Source organism: Euprymna scolopes, chromosome 16, assembly GCF_053919585.1.
Source record: "Euprymna scolopes isolate OS-2025 chromosome 16, ASM5391958v1, whole genome shotgun sequence".
NCBI classification, from domain to species: domain Eukaryota; kingdom Metazoa; phylum Mollusca; class Cephalopoda; order Sepiida; family Sepiolidae; genus Euprymna; species Euprymna scolopes.
In genome coordinates this window covers 29,751,333-29,773,100 of record NC_136497.1, presented here as the reverse complement: position 1 = coordinate 29,773,100, position 21,768 = coordinate 29,751,333, and the positions used below count along the sequence as shown (strand labels likewise).

At 31.7% G+C, this 21,768-nt stretch overlaps 1 protein-coding gene across 1 annotated transcript in view; it reads left to right on the top strand.

Moving 5' to 3' along the window:
* The window catches only part of LOC145295915 (ornithine decarboxylase antizyme 2-like), a 23,668-nt gene extending 2,609 nt beyond the window's left edge, over positions 1 to 21,059 (top strand). The window contains exons 2-4 of the mRNA XM_080141686.1: positions 12,637 to 12,946; positions 14,771 to 14,856; positions 20,204 to 21,059. Coding sequence (XP_079997812.1) covers positions 12,711 to 12,946; positions 14,771 to 14,856; positions 20,204 to 20,334 — 453 coding nt within the window. The 5' untranslated portion in view covers positions 12,637 to 12,710 and the 3' untranslated portion in view covers positions 20,335 to 21,059. The remainder of the gene's footprint in view (positions 1 to 12,636; positions 12,947 to 14,770; positions 14,857 to 20,203) is intronic.
* Positions 21,060 to 21,768: the final 709 nt, after the last annotated feature.

Below are 21,768 nucleotides of genomic sequence, written 5' to 3'. Positions count from 1 at the left end.
GCAGTCTAAAGTCTCTTTTCGGAAAATACTCATGAAAAACGACCTTGTGTCTAATTTAGCTCTCGTGGAAAGCAATTAAATAGGAATCGGACCCGCCCCTTTCCATTCAAACCTTAATTTTTGGTTTTCCGTATAAACACTTTTTGCTACAGCAGTTGTATTAAAAGATCTTAAATTAGTCGGTAAAATAAGTACAGGCGACTCTTAACTCCGCAGCAAACAGTATCTGGATATTTCTTCTTTTTTTTTTTTTTTTTTTTTTTTTTTTTTTTTTTGTATAGAAAAAATATTTTTATAATAAAATATATTTATGAAATAGTGAAATCGTAACATATGCAAAAAAAATTCTGTATAACGCGATTTTTTTTTTCTCCCACTGTTTGCGGACTTCGAGTCGCCTGTTATTTTGATTCACCAATTTCTTATTGTTGTGCGTTTGTATAATTTATTAGTTACAAAACTTCAACTAATCGAACGCTTTGTGTGATAAACAAATATCGAATGTCCATAAAAATATTTGCGTACTTAGCTTTTAATAAAAGCTTTCGTACAGCTGTTAACTAGTGTTTATGAAAAACTATTCCATTTTATAAACTGAATCTTTCATTAATAACCCGTTTCTAGCTTTTAAAGACTTTTTTGGAATTTTTATGTAGAAATTTTTAAAAATAGAATTTCTAGAGTTGCTAAGAATCGCCTGAAATACATGCATCTACTTTCGCATCTGTATTTTCTTTTATAATTGTAAAAGTAGCCATTATATTGAACGTTCCATAAGAGTCGCTGGCTATGCAGTGGAACGCCCTATCCTTGTTCTACAAAATCTAAAAAAACGCTAGTTTTTACCTTTTTTTTTCTTGAGGGTGAGGGGCATTGGCATCTGCATCAATCTAAATTCCTTCTTTATATCTAAAGATGGTGAATGCTAAACGTGGTTTGAATTCACAGCGACATACTAATGCATTACAAAAATCTCTTTAACTTAAAATCCTAAAATGAGTTTTTAATTAAATTTCCTGATTTTAAACTCTAACGTATTTTTCGGTAATAGTTGTGTATAAATACCCATTCCTAAATGTAAATTTAATTTTTTCAACTTGTTGATTTGAACACTAATGAGGGTCTAATGACGTTACACTTTTCTATAATGCAATTTTAACTTTGGTACTTGTACAGTTTAATCAAGACCTTAAAAAATGAAAATATCGAAGGTTGTTATACGTATCCGTTTCGGACTGAAGATCTCCGAATTTTTTTTTTTTTTTTTTTTTTTTTTTTACAGCTTAACATTATGGAATTAAACACGCCACGGGGAGATAACTCCACGCCAACACTCCCCGTCTCTAATACTAACTTGTCTCCCTAAAAATCGAACCTTTTGCTCGGTATCATAATTTTTTTATCGCTGTAAAAAAACAAACTACTTCATAAAATGACGTGATTTTTTTTTTTTTTTTTTTTTTTTTTTTTTTTTTTTTTTCTCGATATTTTCATTTTTTTTTTTTAATGTCTTGATTAAACTGTACAAGTACCTTAACTTCAAGCCTGGAATGCATTTCTATCCCAGAAAATTTATTAAGATTTGGGTAACAGTGGTGCTGGTGCTGGAGGTGTGCGCCTGGTGCGGTTGCGGTGCCCGGTGCACTTCTTGATCCGTGCTGAAATAACGTTATTTAAAAGCCCATTAACATGGGATGTTTTTGTACCTATTCTATACTTTAATCTTACAATTGAATAATAATAATAAAAAAAAAAAACAACATAAAATTAAACTTGGAAATACGATTTAAAAAAAAAAATAGCGCGGATCAGTAAGTGGGAGGTATTTAGTTCTTTCTTACTGCAAGAATTAACACTAGGGCCGGAAAATAGGATTGAAGTCAGCGTCCCCTAGGAGTGGCACTATGACCTGCAAAAAGTATCTTGGCAGCCGCAGCCCCGTCGGTATTCTCCAGTGTGGACGCCTCAAGTGATTAGCAATTGACTTCAAGGCAATACCTGGGAAGGTGTTCCTCTTAGAACTGCAGTCAGAACCATACTCCCATCGCAAAAAAGATCGATCATTACAAGATTGGTCTAATCTGATTTTGGGGGTCCAGGATAAAAAGGATGTGAAATTTTTTGTAAAATCACCATTTGACAAAATCAGCCACGTAATTTTGTGTCTACGTGTAATTGTGCACACTTTTTCCGGAAGGCCCTAGTTTTCTTAATTGAATCCAGGAAACTGCGTTTTTTCTGCTATGGCCCAATTTTATTAATTGGAGATCTCCGTACATTTTTAAATATTTGCTAAAATCAAATTGACCCCCCCCCCCGAAATAAACCTTTTTAACAATTAAAATCTTAAGGTGTAGTTAAATTTATTTTAATTCCAATAGTCATTATATGAAAATATTTTTTAATTGGAAAACCTTACTCAAAAATCGTTTTAGACTTCATATCTTGGAATTTAAATCTTTAAAAAAAATTTGTTTAGAATTTTGGTTTTTGTCTTAAAATTTTGACAATGGTTTTATGCCCCTATTATTTACTTCATGGTAAGTAATGTATCCTTCCTTCAAAAATGGACTCTGTATGAAAAGGGAGGGTGTGTAAAGAAATAACTTCAAATTTAATCTAAACCAAAGCAAAATATGAAAGTCAAACTCTGTAAAACATTTTGTCATGTAAACTTTGTCCTTAGCTCAATGACTAACAAAATACTTTTTCTGCTTTTCTAAAATAAAAAATAAAAAACGTAGATTCTATTATCCGCACCCATTGGCCCATTTCAGTTTCTTAAATGTAAAACCATGTAAAAACTATTTGCCAACAGTCTATCAATCAATAGATCTTAGAAATGAAAATGAAGTCGTCCTCTTATTTCATGACTTTGATGTGGGTGCAGTCTACTCTTCCAATTGTAGTGTCAAATTTGATGACCCTGAACATCAGCTTGTTTTCTCTGCATGTTGTGTAATAAGATGGAACCTGATTGAGGTTTTTGCAAAATTATCTTCACACAATTAAAAAAATGCAAGAGTTGTATCTCAACTTGGCCAGCATTACTTATGAAATAAACCCTGATAATTTTCAAAATGAACTGCAATCTGTTGATTGGAGAATGCCTTTCAAAATGCTTTCTTAGTGTCGATGTATTTACCAAGTTCATATTAACTTCATTACTAACATTTTTCTTGTAAGGAAAGCATAGCTGCATCAGATCCCTGATTATGTATTTGCAAACATTTGATTCCACAGAATTGTAAAATTCATTTATGTGAGCATAGCATGTATTTAAAAGATAAGGTACAATCTCACCTATTGTCAATTTAATGTCTGTCAACCATAGTTTTTAAAGCCAGTCTTTAAGAGATCTTCTATAAGATGGATAACCATCCTTGCTAAACTTTCCACTTGAAAGTTTTTAGGATATATTTTTGTACATTGGTCATTAACCATGCAAGGTTAATTTCTCTATATATTACAAGGTCTATGCACTGTGACTTTCGAATTTCAAATAAGTTCAATTCGAATCTATTAAAATGGATTTTTTTTTTTTTTTTTTTTTTTTTCTGTACTCAATTGTGTACATGTAGTATCGTAGTGGGCCAAAGATTTCTGATTTTATCAGATTCATCACTTCAGGCAAAATGTTCTGGCCACTAGATTTTGTTGCTTGATGTTTGTCCAGGGAGAAGTTCATTAGTTTCTTTCACTTTGGATTTGAAGTGAATGTGACAAATGGGTCTGGTTTTTCGTAATTTCTGACATACATCATTACATCTTGGCTTCTTTCATGCATATTGTAACCTACCTGTGAAGCTAATATGCATATCTTACCTATATAATTATGATCTTTGAGATGTATGTAAAAAATCTTAGCTTACTTGAACGAGTTTGATAAGTCTTTCTGCTTCAATTTTTGCAAACCTATCAACTGATGGAATGGAACAGATGCTTGTATCTCACTTGACAGTAATTTTTATTACTAAGTTCTGCTCTTATCGAGCACTAAAATGAAACTATAAATCCTTAACATTTATAATTTATGATTTTATTTTCATATTCTAAGACTTTATCTGCAACTTTAATATATAAAAATCAATTTCCACTTGATTTGTCAGATTTTAACAAAATTAATCCCTGTTTGTACGATAGTACATTATATGATCTTTCATGAGTACCATTTTTTCTTCTGGATATTTGAGTCTGCTGTGGGGGAAAAAAAAAACTCTTTGATTAGTTGGAAAATTCAGCTCTCCAAAAGGGAACGAGTCTGGTCTTTTTGCATTCTCCAAAGGAATCTGATATCAAGCCCTCCTGTCTCGGCGGTAATGCTTGAGCATGTAAGACCTAAGTTGGTTGAATCTCTTTAACAATTACCGTTATGTTTAATGCTTAGACTGCTTGTTTATCAATGAGTTATGATTTATGTAAAACTTGTTCTTTAATCTTTGTATCAGTTAAAAATTCAGAATTTTTAAATCTTTAATGTGCTTAAATTAAGCGTCTTAATTTTCTTCAAGATGAGATTAAGTACTTCACCATCACATTTTGTAGAGTTTTATTGCATGCACGGAACTGCAATATAAATTAAATGTAGAAAACCGTTGAGCAAATTCTATTAGGGAAGAATATGAACTTGATATTTAAATTTATACTAAGCTGGATGCAAGGAAGACTTGGCTAACGGTCTATTTATAAACTTGTTCTGACATCCAACAAACAATTGTCCAACCCATTCTATCTAAAAAGACTGACAATGAGAGCAACTCCCCATTAGGATGCAGTTATAAGTATTTCTCTTAATCACAGTAGGCTCTTGTATCTCAAATGTCTTTAATGAAGAGAATGAAAGTAAATGCAATGTATGCTTGGCAACACGATGGTTACCTAAGTTTTCAAATTGTTCTATATCATTTACAACCTGCATCTACTTTCTCAAAATATGGAATTACCCTTAAATCTTTGCTTTGCACAAAGGATTTTATTTTGACTGATTATAAAAAGAACTGAATAAATTTTGTTTTATGCTTTTCCTTTTCATAGACATAAAAGGGTTACTGTGATTGTCTATGAAAATGGATTCTCTCAAGATCTGTATAAAAAGCTACTCCTTGTTTTACAAAGGGAGATAATTTGTCCGTATCCAAGCGAATATCAGCTGACTTGTGTATGACTCCCGCTCCCTTCCCCAAGTGACTTATGAATATTGCTGAAAAGTCATGAAGTCGTTCATTACTTTAGAAATGTAAGCAATTGAAGGGAAGTAACTGCTTCACTTATTCTCAGCTGTTGCCAATCTCGCGTTTCCATCTGTTGCTGGCGACTTTGCTTGAAAATAAGCTGACCAATAAATTCAGTTGTCCTTCACTTATGAACAAACTATTAACTGATCTTATCTGATATATAATGCTGTTCAATATTAAAAATATAGAATTGCTGATTGAAACTCTACTTTAATGGCTAGATGTTACAATGAGCTTATATTACTTGCTCACTTTCAAGTGGAGAAAGGAATTTACTAGAAAATCTACAAGCTGATTTTCAAAGGATAATGTATGCAGGTGTAGACACTTTCAGTTTTGAGTAATCTCAAATTGAGGCAGACTTACTTTAAAATGAAAGTTAAGTCCTAGGGATTACAAATTTTACTCTTAAATACTAACCAAGTGATGTTTCAAACCTTGATTGCTGGATTGTTTTTATTTCAATTTATTTGCCTTGTGCTTTTAACTTCAAAGGAGTAGACTAACTCCTTTTCCATACAAGGATGTCAATTGAATTGTTTTTTAACATGACATGTGTTGGACGACTTAAATTTATCCTTATTTCTCAAGTACTCTATCACTTCTCATGTGAACTGAACCGGTTATCTCAACTGTTCTAAATCTCATTCTCTCAATGTGGCCATAGTCTCCTATTCTGCCCACTTTAAAGATCAGATCTAGTTTAATTTGTAGTACATCCACTATTTTTCATGATGTAAATATTTGGAAATACATGTAAATATTTTGATTCAATCAGTTGCAGACTAATCTCATCTTATTGATAAGACTAATCTTAATCCAATTTACTATGGTAATGAGGAGTATTAAGCTGATGACACATGAACAGAAGTTTTCCATTTTCCCCATGAAACTTTTTTTTTATTTTTAATATAACCTTTCATCTGCCAGACATTAACTAGTGAAAATTTAATTTGTCACATTTTATCTGTTAATTGTAAGTCTAAAGCATTTGAAATCTGAAAATATTTCAATTTAAGAGTTTGGATTCTTAAGCCTTCTTGTCTCATCTCAAGTTATTTTCAGTTTCAATTGATGTAATCTCAGACTTTTTCCAGGTGTATCGAATCTGCGTTGAATTTTCAGATTGAACCCTTTTATGTAATCCGTGGGACTAGTATGCTCTCATTCTGTATGCCATGACTGGGTAGAAATCCTAAGCAATTCATGATTTTCTATTTGAGTGTTTCCTGCACTGCACCTTTTCATTCTAAAATGTAATTTGCAACAATTTTACCAGGTACTTTATCCACTATGCCACGGTTCCTTGCATTCTGAAAATGCTTATAATTTATCTTTATTTAAATTTAAATTTAATTGCCTTATAGTTTAGTTTGAATTTCTGTTTAACCAAAAATATTGAACCTTAATGTTCTTTGGTGTTACCAAAAATCTGTTGACCAGTGATAAGGTTTTGTAATTTTGTATCTTTAAATTTCTATTTTTCTACAGGGTGTCCAAAAATGAACTAATTTGATAATTTATTAATTTTCAGACATTCTGTATATTGAACTATATTTGTTTTTGAAAACTTTTTAGTGCAAATGCATAGTATCAGAATACCGGTTAAGTTTGATCCCATATTTTTAATTTTAAATTTGATGACAATTTAGAGATCCACTTTAATGTCAAATGTTGTATTTGGTCTTGTATGAATTTTTTTTTTTTTTTTTTTTTCCGAGACCCAGTTTACATAACTTATCTTCATACCAAATTTATTTGAAATCAAATCTGACTTCTGGGTTTATAGCAGATGTTTCATTTTATCTAACCTTCCTTTTACCTGTAATTTTCTACAGAAATCGCATAGGGCAAAACGATTACTGATTTAGATAATCTGATTTGTATTAATCTCATTTCTTGAATATAAAATGAAAATGTGAAATACATTTCATTAAAAACGAAATGTAAAATATTAAATACAAACCTTTAATGTTTAGAACTTGTCTTTAGGAGTAAGGTCTGACTCCTAAAATTCCAAAGTCCCTCTTCAGATGTTCTAGAATCTGACTCTTAAAAACTAGCTCTGCAGCTTTAGTTGAGAGCTCTTGGATCAAAGAAAATTTTATATTTGAGTGGTAGGAGCATTCTAAAAATGGATCATTAATTTAAATTTACATTTTCTTAATGTGGGAGGAAAACTTTTTCCTGTTTTTAAAAGAAATTGTAACCTGTCTATTATTCAAAATTTATATTACCCCCCCCCCTCCTGTTATCTATAATTTACATTCCGAAACTTTTTGTAATCGGCTAAAATTAGTACACATCCAATTGTTTTCTGGTACTTATGCAGAAAATGATCAATTTTTCCATGAATGTTACTTTGCTCTATTAGTCATATTCTGTTTGAAATATGATGACCTCCTGCTCTGCTAATGCAGCAGATAATCTATCAATTATTCCTGTTTGTTCACAATTTGATTAATATATATACAAAACGTGTCTTTAATCTTTTTCTATATATAAGTACGATACTTGGAAAAATATAAAATTAAGAGATCACCTTATTTGCATATGACGTTAAAAATTGATTTTACTAAAATTTTAGATTGCGGTATCGTAGTTAATGTTTTTACAGAGAACTATTTTAAGTATTCTATTTAAAGTTTATTAAATTTTAAACAATTATATTGATAATTTATTTTGGAATTAATATTTCCCACAGTAACACTTTTAGAGTTATTTGTCCCTAGATACTATCCATAAAGCGTTTACCAAATATCATTTGATAATTTCATTAAATTTCTAGCTGGAAAAATTTTCCTGTGGATAGAAAATGTTCGGCTTTTATTTTTGATATTTTTTAAAGATCAAAATAAAAACGCTTATAAAATTGAAAAGATTTTTAATTTTTACCACGTAATTCAGCGTCATTTAATACCTAAAAAATGCCCCCCCCTTAAATTCCACAATTTACTCTTCTTTTTTGCATTAATTTCATCGATTACAAATTCAATTTTTTAATTAAAAAGGTAACTCTGACGTGATTCAGCAATGTTTAACCCCCCCCAAAGCCCCTCCCCCAGCCTAATACATTTAAACAGTTTTATAAACATTAGTTTGCATAAGTGCAAAAAAAATTAAGTTTTGAAAAAAAAATTTTAGAGTGGGGATCACTTTTCTGTGTAAATTTAACGTAAAATGAGCACCCACTTTTTGGCTACTAAGCGTTTGAGACCTGTCACCTAGCCATTTTTAAAGTTTGGCGATTGAGAGGGAGGGGGGGTGAATAACAATGTGAAACATAAAATGATTATTTATTTTTTTTTTTTTTTAGACCATTCTCTACTTTCACCTAACAATTTAATAAACAAAACAATGTCCAAAATATGACATTCAATTTTTTTTTGGGGGGGGGGGGGATCACATTAGAAACATAAAACGACATCGAAAAGCCCCCCCCCCCCCCAAAAGCAAATCTAAAATTTCCTTTATTTACAAAAAAGCCAGTAAAAAGTGCCCTTACAAAAAAATAAAGGTTTAGCAGCATAAATTATTTGACAAATTAAACTTTTTATATAAAACATTAGACCCAAAGCCTGAAATAAAACATTTTTGTTTTTTCTAATTTTTTTATTAGACTAAATGTGCATGCCTTACATGTTTAAAATTTGGTCTTTTTTAGGTTTGGCAGATTGGCTTATTTAAGGTCAAATTTGGCCTTTTCTATGCTCTATCATTACAAAAAAAAAAATATGGCGGCCAAAAACGTAGTTCATGAAAGAGCTTAAAAAGGCCAATCTGCCAAACCTTAGGCCAAATTTTAAAAGCAATATAGCGGCCTCGAATAATAAATATAAATAAAAAAAAAAATTTCTGGTTTTATTTCAGCCTGTTTTTTTATATAAAAAATTTTTTGTCTGGCAACTTACGCCGCTAAACTACATTTATCAAAATAAAAAAAAAATGCATGCATTAAACGTTTACGTTCACAAAATCGTGAGTTTTCTTAGGACAGTGATCCCTTCTGCCAAAATATCTGGAGGGTATCAGATACTTTTTTGGGGGGTGGGGGGGTACGTTTACATGATTTTATCCATTTTAATTTTGAAATTGTGTGGTATCCATCACCCATGATGAAACTGATTAGTATAGCAGGCATGTTTCATACGGAACCTCATGTCAACCCAGGCAACGCCAGGTACCCATGCTAGTAGTTAATAAAATGAGAAATATTAGTTTGTAGGCAGTGGCCTTCCTTGTCTTGAAATTGGAAAAATGTGTTGTCTCACAACATTGTATTAACTTATGAAGTCTTCGAAAATTTTGATTTCGATTTATAGCTGAAGGCCCTAAGTTGTATATGCTCACAGAATCTGGGATGTTGTGACTCCTGATACGTTTCAGATTACAATGTGGAATACAATGTTTTTCTGGACCCTGATTATGGTATTTGCCCTGTCTTGTGGCGTTATTTGATTATATACATGTGTATTATATACTGTACTGTATTTTAATTTTTAATGCTGTGTGTGATACATGCACACTTTAAGTTTGTTTGCACCAAAGTCACATGATTTTTATTTTTGAAATCAATTTTATAAGAATTGATAGAAAATTCACTCTAATATATACAATCTGCAGCTTAGATAAATACTTTTGCAGTTTTAACAAGAGCTACAATATCAGGGCATGTCCATTTATGCGGAACATTCAGAGGATGCCAAGATCAACATTTTACATATGAAAGTCTGCTGTGGAATATCCACCGGTTCCACTCTTAAGATTTTTCTTAAATTTAAAAAATTTGATCACTCGGCATATTTAGATGCTTTACATCAGTTGCTAAAAGCTGTCAAGGCAACAGCTGGAAAAAACTGTTCTCTGCACAAGTACCAACTTTTAAATATATGGAAGTGAAGATTTTAACTTTTTTAGAATGTCTCTACCTATCTGTAGAAAACTGTAACAAACAATAGTGGTAGTAGTTATGAATCAAGAGGTTACGCATCTCATGAATATATGAAGTCTAAATGTTTTGTATCCTGGAAACAAGTCTTTAGTTTCTAAAATTATTTAAATTTAGATACAAATCTTAAATTTGTCCATAGAGCCCTGTTTATCTTTAGTTGACCTTGACAATTAAATATTTTCGTTTATTAGCCAAATAGAAAAGTTACTAGCAAAACTCATGATTTTTAGAATGACATCTTAGTAGTTCTGTCATCATAAACATTTTTTTTATAAATAAGTGTAATTCTAAATCAACAAATTTTATGTTGATACTTGAAGGTATAAACATTCTAATTTCTTCAGATATTTTTTTACAACCTTTGTTAAAGAAAAAGTATTGTTCTAATATTTTAAAGAATTTAATACTGTTCATTTCATAAAAAACAAGTTGAAAAAATTTTTCATTCAGTAATGAGCTTTGGAAGATTGTCTGAAAGAAATACAATCGCAAAAGATAAGCGTTTTATTATTTCTAGTCGCCACTTTGAAGAACCGCTTGTAAATGCGATTATTTCACTTGCAATGTAGAGCCCTGTTAAACTAAAAATTTCCAATTTTGAAGGTCTAGTCCTTGCTTTTATTAAAGCAATTAGACCTAAGGATTTAAATCCATTGGATGTCATCTTGAGCATGTTAAGCTGGTTTGAACCAGATTTAAAACATTGCCATAAGTGTTTTAGAATCTGGTTATGAGAAAGGGCTTTTTTTTTTTTTTTTTTTTTTTTGTATAAAGTATCACTTATAGTACCATTCCAGGACAAAGTGGACCTGAGATTCTCAAATGAAATACAATTGTCCGATATGAAGGGTTTCCCCACATTGATCAAAGCTAATTGCTTTCAAGATGTCCCGGCATAAAAGGCCTCTGATGCCTTGCATTGCTGAGTTTGCTTTATTTATGAGAAAGACAACACGAGGGTGGAATAATGTGAATTATCTCATAATAAATCTAGAGATGACATCCCTTTGCAAATCGTAGCTATTATGATCTAAGAGTATATAAAGTTCTAAAACATGCTAAAAAAAAAGCCTTTGCTGGACATACAGAAACTTACGCGGCCATTTTGCCTTTTATATATAGATATAGATAACCTTTATACTTAAATGGTCTTAGTACATATTTTATCTCGTCTGTTTAAATCTTTACCTAAATGACTCATTTTGAAACTATTGGCAATCTCCCATATTGACCTAATTAATGGGGGGTAACAAAGCTCAAGGCTAAACTTTCTAGATTTATGTACAAAACATTGGCTTTTTCAAATTTATCTTAAACATTTCCTGCTTGTAAATGTTGCCTATCTGATGTGAGTTTATAGATTAAACTTGATTGCTTCCTTGCATAAATTTGGTATTTAAAATGTATTGACAAGGTGGGTGGAATCTTTGAAGGTCAGACTGATCAGCAATTCTTTAAATTTCACAAGCTAGCATAATAGCAAATTCTAAATTTCTCATCAGCTCATCAGGTTCCAATCATTTAAGATGCTGAGCATTTTGCATTTTTCTAAATGCCAGATTACTAATCCATTCAAGGAATTTTTTTCATTAAAAGCACTTTGTACTGACTTTTTCATTAAAAAAGTGACCAGTATTTGTGCAACAGGTTCACTGAACTTTAATTTCCAGCGTTTTCTGTAAACCACTCAGAATATTCCAATGATAGCATGGTTCTTATACTGCAAAGTTACCAAAATTTCTGTTAAACACCATCTACAATTTACGGTTAGAATCAGTAAAATATTAGAATAGACAAGATGACTATAGGAAAGATTTGGTGCCGGAAAGGTCAACACTAGGTTGCGAGAAGCAGCTATAGTAGTGGGCTCTCAGATTGTTTAGGATTTAAATCCTAAGGCTACAAACCAGAATCATGTTGCAGTATTGGCAGGCTTGAGTTCAAGTTATGGATATAATGAAAGTTACATCAACTAGGTGTAGGAACCTCACATCGGTGCGCATGGAATCAGATGTAGATACTGTAATTGAGGTCATTCTTCCTAATGAGGCAACTTTGCTATTAGTTGCTGGTATGTGGGATTATTTGTTGGCTACTCTAATGAGCATTCAATGTGATCTTTAAAGTTGATGCTTATATCTCCAGTTTAACACCACTGCATGTTTCCAAATTGACTGCTTACCATTTCTGTTTTTGAACCATGATATATCATTAATCTTCCACAGCCAAAATAACTGGCAACCAGGATGCAGTTGACCTTGCTGATCTGTTTCCTGTTATTCTCTATTAAAATCTATACATGATCTGTTCAATACCCGATAAGTTTGGAGTATGTTTAATCTGTCATCTGATGTATATATGCTAACTTTTATTTGTATATTTAGTTTTAATCCTTCTCCTTGGGTAATGTTTAAAATTTATACTTAATTTCTCTTAATTTTCTGTTTTCAGGTGGGAAGCCGAGAGATACTGTATATCTCTCGGTAGCGGGCCTCGGTGGTGTTCCTGACGCCCCCCACGCCGTCATGTCAGAAGTGGCAGAGGGCAGCGGTGTGGGGATCATAAAAGAGCCCACTGTCAATGCCAAAGGCTCATATTTTGGGCATCTAAGGAGTTTGGCAAAAGCACAAGTTGCCTCGAACTTGTGCTTCAAGGTGGAAGTTGTGGAAGGTTTGGAGGTCACCTGGGAGACTATGCTTGTTGATGGGAAACTCTTTGTGGAAATTCCTTCAGGGATTTTACCAGAAGGTTCTAAAGAAGGGTAAGTAACTACTTTGAGAAGTAGACCAGTTTCTTTCAAAAATACTCCAACCCATTCCATAAATTGAAGTCTAATGATTTAGTCTTAAATATGCAGAAATTTAAAAGATTGAAAGTCTTTCTCCACTGTATTTGTATTTTTTCTATACCACTATGTATTTCTTTTTGAATAAACTTTACTTACACCCCTCCTAAATAAAGCAATACTGAAGTCCTTTGCAATAAGTTAAAGGCTGACAAACATAGCAGGCCAAGGCAAGTTTTGCAAACATCCATTCAGTAATCAAAGAATTGCAGTGCTTTCTTTTTACTGGGGATGAATATGGTAAAAACTAAGTTGCTGATAGTTCCTTTCATCTTGAAAGGCAGCCAATTGTCTTTGGCGATATTCTGAGGTGAACTCTTTCAAATACTGTTATACATTTATAATCTCTGCAACAGGCCTGGAAGAGGAAGATTTGAGTGATAAATTAGTGTCTTCATACCACACTATGGTTGAGAGCTGTTGATTTTCATTGACTTGAAATCTTTGCTTACTGCCTATATTCAATCTTCAGTTTGGTGTCAAATATTCTTTCAGCAAACTCCTCTGGGAAGGCATCTTTAAATTTAGTCACATTGGTCCCTTAAAAAAGGGATTGAACCTAGTAATTGACTTCCATTTGTTTGTGCTTTTCTCAATAACCAAACCTTGGATCTTAAGAATTTTACAAACCTTATTCATGGTGAAAGTATTTTTTTTTTCTTTGTGGAGAAAGACCCTGCTGCTTGGCTCATTTTTCTTTTAGTAAATAAGACGAATTCATGAAACTAGTTTCATTTCATGGAAGAAGTGACTAACTTGAGCCATGGCTTGAAATAGTCATGCAGAATGCTGAATCAATAGACTGCTGGGCTTGGTTAATTCTTAATCAGATTTGATCTTTTCATTGGAAAGATTCGGCTTTCAGATGAATACCCTAACAACATTTATGTTGGTACTTTGCAAAATAGGTATTGCAATTTGTATTTTAAATTTAACATTCCAGTTAAATATTAATTTTCACATTAAATGTTCGATTTGAATTCCTGTAACATGTATAACATGTGATCCTTTGTTACATGTTGCAGTGAGATTATAAGTGAAATCTTTAGAGTTGGCATAATTTTATTTGAAATATTTTCACTAGTTGTGTCCTTGGTAGTACATTACAGCATAATTCCAAAAAAACACTTGTTACCTGTACCAGAAAAGTAACAAATAAAAACAATTTAATTGAGCAATACAAAATGTAAGTCCTGGATAGTTTAATCATTTTAAGAATAAAACAAAAATACAAAAGACATAATGCATATGGTCAATTTTGCTTTGACTTTCTCGTATTAAAGCATTGCTAGACTTAGGAATTCCCTGCTGGGTTCCTGCTTCCCTGACTACACTCACATGCAGATCAGACGTAATGTAAACACCTTTTGCTGCTCAACTTCTGACATAGTATCCCTGTAAATTGTTCCAGATAGTAGCACATTGATGTACAGTTACTGTCTTGTTTAGAGTGAAAATGCAATAAAGAGTGAAACTTCTAACTTGGTACTAGTTTTGGAAAGTAGCTCCTTTATTATATTCAGATCCAATCGAGACTGGTCGTGCTTATCAGGGTCTCATCTGTTTGAAGTAGAATATTTTACAAACTATATTAAAAGAAATGGACAGTTCTAATTCCTAATTTGTGAATAGTTATATCATAAATTTGACATTTCCGAATAGCTAACAAATCATTCTTGTATCATTTAAATTTTGTATGCTTTGAAATTTATTTCCACCCTTCAATATTTATTTCTTCAGGCTGGTTACTTTGCTGGAATTTGCTGAAGAAAAACTTCAATGCAAGAACGTAATTATCTTTTTCCGTAGAGACCGAAACAATAGAAGTAAGTTCCTTCATTTTTGATCTTTCTATGGTCTTTCATTAACTTCATTCATATTGTGCATAACGGGAACCATAAAGAGGTTGGAAGTGATACAACAGCGCCACCAAAGAAAAATTATGAAAATGAAATGATTGTATACCAAATGTTTAAGTACTCGACAGAGCCAGCATGGACAGCATAGAAATCGTACTCACCACCACAACTGCAGTTGACTGGATATGTGACCAGAAAAGAAAACTACCGCATCGCCCAAAACCTATTGTAAGAGAAATGGAAAATGGGTTCAGAAAGATTGGTGGGCAGAAACTCTGCTACAAGGATGTGATAAAGTGCTATCTAAAGGTAATGAAATTGGGACAGTCTAACAGCAGACCGAAGTTGCTGGTGCAGTAGCTTTCACAAAGGCAGAAATAGAGGGAAAAATAAAACCCAGGTCTGAACAAAAACATTACCAAAGGCACAATCTTAGTAACTCCCCATGCACTACTTGTGGGGAATTTTCCACACTGAAATGCTGTAACACTGCAAGATAAAGCACGACCCTGACTAGTCATCTTCAGCTATGAAGGGCTGTGTGATATCATTAGTCTGTCAGTTTCACCTTTTCTGAAACCACTGGCTAAAATTTGTATTTAAGAATTAATATGAAGTTGCTACAATACCACGTTTACTAAGTGTTTGGCATAAAGCTATTGTTCAGTCAACAGTGATATATCTTGCTTTAAATCTTAAAGCATATCAAATGTAAGGAACAAATTCACCAAAAACTTTTTTTTTTTTTTTTTAACATACAACAGTTCAGCCTTCCAAGATGATGTATATAAAGTTAATAAGGTATTTTTCTTGCAGAGCTTTTCAATGCTCATGAGAGGGTAACTCTCTAGACAGGAAAACAATGTATTGGATTTTGCATTCATCTCTTATGTTATATATTTTCATAAAATATTTTATAATAAACTTTAACTTTGTTCACGATTTTAAGATTTGTAATTAATTTTACAAGAATATGAAAATTAAACTGCAAATTCGACCACTGGTGATAAAATGTGAAGCGAAACCGTTTAGGTGTGAAATCTACATAAGTATAATAGAATTTTATAATCTGAACTTAAATCTTGCCTTATCTGAAGATTATAATGGATTATCAAAGTGGTAATGACCTGAAATGAGTATAAACCAAAGTGTTGATGATAAAAGAATCACTGGACATGATGAAAAAGGCAGTCTGTAAACAGATACGTGGTGTGGGGGGTACATATTTGAGTTTTTTTTTATGCTTAAATATATAAAATCTACTGTAATGTATTTTAGAAAACTTAAAATTATAGCCAAATTATGAATTGTGTAAGATATTAACAGTAAGAGTGCATCATTAACAGGATGCCAAATTACGGGATTATATAAACAATGGTTGTAATTCATAAAATAAATATTAAGGTGATATTGAACAAAAATAAACTGAAACAAATGGTTACATTTTATTTTCAATTAAAGATTGTAATTGAGATTGGTTTTCAGTAAAGTAACAATAGATAACCTATACATGTTAATAGGTCATGCATGCGACTAAAATTTCCTTTCATTTTAAATATGTACACAATTGTAATCTTTTAGTAAACCTAATGTAGTACCCTGAAGTAGGAGTTGTCTTGCAATTGGACTTAAGTGGATTTGGAATGTGACTAGTAAAAATAAGTCGTTTTAATCCTAGCATTAAGAATCTTTATATTAAAGACAATAATCTAAATAAAAGTACATTTTAAGTATATTTTTAATTCAAAATGAAAATATATCTATGTAAACAAATATATATATACTGAGGACTAAAATACTTATATTTAAAAAATACTAAAATACAATAAGGAAAACATAGAATTTACACTTGATTAAACCATAAATTATGAATCGGAATAAGTTTATTTGCAGAACTTATTGCACCACTAAAAGTCTGGAAAATACTGGTTTGGAAATATTACCAAAATTTAGTTAACACCTATTCAATAAGGCTGCTGATCTAAATAAGCTTGCAGCAAAACTAGGCTTCATCTGTTATCTAGGGTGATGCACTGATTTGATGCCTTTTTATAGAAAGATTGCTTTAGCTCGAATGAAGGGAGACAAATCTTCTGAGACCAAAGCTTTAGCTGGAGAAGCTTTCTTTTGACTCTAAACATCCAGTAGTCACTGGGGTCGGATCTAAAGAATAGGGGGTGCAGAAACATTTTATAGTGTAGTTGATGTAGTTTGGCCAGTGTGATTTTGTAACCTGGTATGCACTTGCTGAAAAAGCATGTTTTCAGTTGAACATTTTGGCCAATTTCTTCAAACTCATTAATGCTATATAATGTTCAGATTATTCAGTAATAGTCAGTTAACATAATTCCTAATTTCTTGCATGGCTGCTGCTAGAAGCAGTGACCAGGCAAATCAGTTCCTTCATTTTGAGTATTTCTATTGTGAAGCGATTTATTGAAATAAAATATAAAAGGACATAATTGAAAAATATAAACATTAACAAAATTATACAGATAAAAATAACACAATTAGTCTTACCTGGGTTTGTCCGACTACACTTCTCATTTTCACATTTTCGTCAATGTAACCTCTAACCTAAGGCTCAGTGTGTCAAACATGGAATTTGGAGAAAATCCTAAACAGAGCTCTTTATTTACTTAACAAGGGTAGTAAGGTGTTGTTCCATCAACCATGACTGAATAGAGGTCCTAAGTGAAAATGATTTGATGAGAACAGTCTGAATCCAAATAATCAATCCTCATCTCAAATTCAGAAACCCAGTTTGTCTTTATTTGCACTTTTAATAACAAATCAAAAATAAGTTTATTTTTGAAATTTTATGTTTATGAAATAAATTTTTTAAAGATTTTTATTTGAATTTATGTTAAAAGTATAAAAATAACTCTATTGAAGCAAGAGTTGCATAATCCTAACCACACCTCTCCTTAATTGGCACTGCTGGAGTTAGTGGCAAGAAGTGTTAGACTACTAGAAATAATGCTGAGATGAGCAGAGAGCACATGCAGCATTGAAATTCCCAAATTATTCACCCATTTAGTACTGACCAGGCTCAACATTGAAAAAACAAACCTGCACCTGTAACTAGAAATTTCAAACTAATGGCAGCTGAAGGCTGTGAAGTATTATGGCCAAAATGTTAGTTTAGTTTCTCCATGCAGTTCAATAGTTTTACTCTTTAATCTTTTTTGTTAAAACCCTGAAATATTTTAGATTACTCATGCTGTGAACTAAGGATTTTATTCATAAAATGAAGCCTCATTAGACAAAGCCTGAATAAGATTAGATTGCTATGTAATTACAGCAGCTTCACCAAAAGTTTAAACTATTTTGACATCACAATATTTTATCTGATTCCAATGTTAAAAATTGGAAATATGAGATCTGTTTAGTAATATTCAGCATCTTGTTTTTCAGAAAAAGCTAAATTCATGATTTCTATCATTTATTTCACTTTCCAGTTTCTTCTCTGCATCTTGTATTTTGTCTTTTCTCTCCCTTCTCTTTGGAAACCTTAATTTTACCATATTTCAAGTTATTTGTGATGGTCTTTTTCATGAATTTTTGAATGTGTTTAGGTTTTCATTTTTGTGTAATGAAAGTGCACCTTGAACAAAGAATGACAATGCATGGCCATTACTTTATTAAAATTTTTAACAAATGTCTCTTAATACTTTCAGTATGAAAAGTAGATATTGTTTAAAACCCATACTAAATTCCCTTCCAAAACTGAAAGATTCTACTTACACAATTGTGTAAACCTCTTAAAACACTAAGCAAAATTTTAGCAGTTTTGTGAATTAAATTTCAAATGAATGGCCAGTCTACTATCCAGCATATCATACCCACTGGTGGTAGATCACTTTTTGCAAATAAGCAGTTGGGGTGTTCACATAAATACTCTAAGCGCAAGTCGTACCTGTCAACGTTTCTAGTGATTTTAGCTAATCAGAAAAATTGTATTTGCTACAGAACTTGACCACTTAGTCTTTCCAGTCAAAAGTTAGAATACCTTAAAGTTACGCTTTGCATTACAAAGATAAAGATAGAAAGTGTCTTCAAATGCTACTTAATAGTGAATGTTAATTTTTTTAACCTAAAATTTGAAAAGAATTGGATAAAAACTGTTACAAATCTGTAGTGACAACTGCATATAAATAGGAAATTGTGTCAAGATGCACACAAAAAATCTGTAAGCAAAACGTTTGACTAACTTACGAAAAAGTATTCATTTTGTTTAGAAAACAAGGAAAATATTTTTCAATTCTCATTCTTTGAAAAAGAATGACTGACAATGACCATGCTTTTAAATGAGTTATAACAAACCACTTATCTAGTTAAGTAAAATAACTTTTATTGGGTTTGTTTTACAATCCAGAGGTATGAAAAAATGGTCAGTAAACAAATGTTACCAAAGGCAAGTTAATCTTCTACCTCCAATAAATTTTTGTAAATGTTTATTCTGTTAAAAAAAAAACAAGTATTGAGCATTACGTGAGAACAAGAAAAATGGCTGCGATGTCTCCTGAAGTTTCAATTCTTTAAAAATAAAGAAATTAGTGGTAGAAACTTGCCTGATAATTGTCATGGTAACTTGAAGCTGTTAAAATGAAATTAATCATCCTAATTTCCTTTCATTTGATCTGCTACAAGCCATATTTTGTTAGTAATTTCTTTGAAGCGTGTCATGGTTGCCATCTTGGATTATTCATGTTATAATGGCAAATGATAGTCCATCAGAATAATTCCTATGATAAAGCCTTACTTACCATTTTTCTTAGCTGTTTTTATGCTTCTACTTAAAGCTGTTAAAATGAAACTGGAATATGCTTAGTCCATAAGTTACTAAGTGAGATGGTAGTAAATAATGCCAACTGAACCTTTGTGGTATATATTCAAAACTTCATCTTGATGATCTGAAGATAAAGCTTTTTAAAGATGGGTTAGTTTGTAAATGGTGTAAATTTCCTACCATTTTCTGTTGCAAGCCTATATGCATTTGAATAGGACTGACTTAAGGCAAAATGTCCAGTGAACCACACAATTAAAAAAAAAAAAAATTTTTTTTATATATACTTTGCATGTTCATAACTATAGTTCTAATGAGCAAATTAAAAAAAAAAAAAAAAAATTCTGTTTGTAATGCTCTTTTCAATGTTTGAGTTTATTTGAGCTAGAGAAAAAAATGGTGTATTGCTAATTGCTGGAATGGCTCTAAAATGATCTTTTTGAAATTAAATTTAATGTGCGAGTAGTTTAAGAAGTTGGAAATTTATCTCTGTATTTCTAATCTAGATTTTTTTCTCTCTTTCAGGTTCTCTGATAAAGACGTTCATGTTCTTGGGGTTTGAAGTTGTTTTCCCTGGTAACAGTTTGGTTCCCAACATTGGAGACCTCATCTTCATGGCTTACACCATTGCTGATGATGACGACCTTTCAGACTGAATGACCCCTTGAAACTAGGCGAATTGTTTGCCATCATGGATGTTTTTCCTAAATTTAGAACTTAGTCATCTTAACTTATTTAACTTTGTAGGAGTGATTCTCCAGTTCTGTTTTTTATAGAATTTAAGTTTTGAGTTTAAACTTTATTTCTAATTTTTTATTAGACACTTTCTTCTCCTTTATTTTGCATGTAAACTTTTCTAGAAGTGTTTGACATGTTTTTTTTTCTTTTTTTCTTTCTTGCTAATTGAAGTAAATTTTCATTTCTGGAGAAGAAAAAAAATGTCCTTTCTAAAACCTGATGGTTAAACAATCCTTCTTTCAAGGGGTAACTGAAAATAAGCGCCTCTGCTACTTTCTAACATGTTCACTTTTTAAAACAAAAAATGAAAAAAAAATTACAAAACTGAAAATCCAAAAAAAAAAATAAAATCTATTAAAAAATCAAACCAGCAATTACTGTTAACTTATGAGAACATGATTTCTATTTTGCATTTTAACCATTTTAATTCTCATGTACATCTTGTTCCTTCCCCCCTCCATACCAATTGGATTTCAAAACAGATCCTGTGTATTATAACATCTTCTACTTACACAATCATTTTGACTTAAACTTCCAAAATTCATTTTTCTAGTTGCTGATTGTAAACTTATATTCTCTTCAAAAAGAATATTTTGAAAATGTTTTTTGAGTAAAAAAAAAAATAAATAAAATTTCTCTTGTGGTTTTTTGGCATGTGTTCATATTTACATTTACAAATCGTTCTCAGATATTTCATATGCTGACCTGTATTACATCTTGAATTGGTATGTAAGCTACCACAAGTCGAGATATAGTGCAGGTCAATATCAGGATGAACACCATGTTAACATGCTAATTTGTTCCTTTTTCTTTCCTTGGTGTGGAGGGAGAGGGGGTGGAAATGCTAGTCTAGTTTTTCACTGGGGGAAGGCATGAATTTCCATTTGAAGTTACTCGTGTTGTCTCATCAATGACTGTCTAAAAAGGGAAGATTTCATTTCTAACTAGATCCTCTGTAACTTATTAGGTCTGTATTATGTCTGTGTAATTAAAATTAAACTTTGACTTTTTGATACAGCCTCTAGCAGATTTTGGAACTACTGGGCTACATCAGCTACAGCAAAAGAATTGATTCAACTAACTCTAATACTGCCCTTTGATCTTCAAATGCAATTTAAAAATGCCAAGTGTCTTGGAGTCTCTTCCAAAACGAATTGCATTCAATAACCTTTTCTGAGGGAAGAGGTGAGTTCTCAACATTAGAATCAGTGATAATGTTGTGATTGCATATTGGTTATACCAGATGAATACTTTAACCTAAAAAAAAAAAAAAAAAAAAAAAAACCAGTAAAAAATCTGATAGTCTGATGTTGCCCTCACCCAGTAATATTATCACCACAGCATTAAAGATA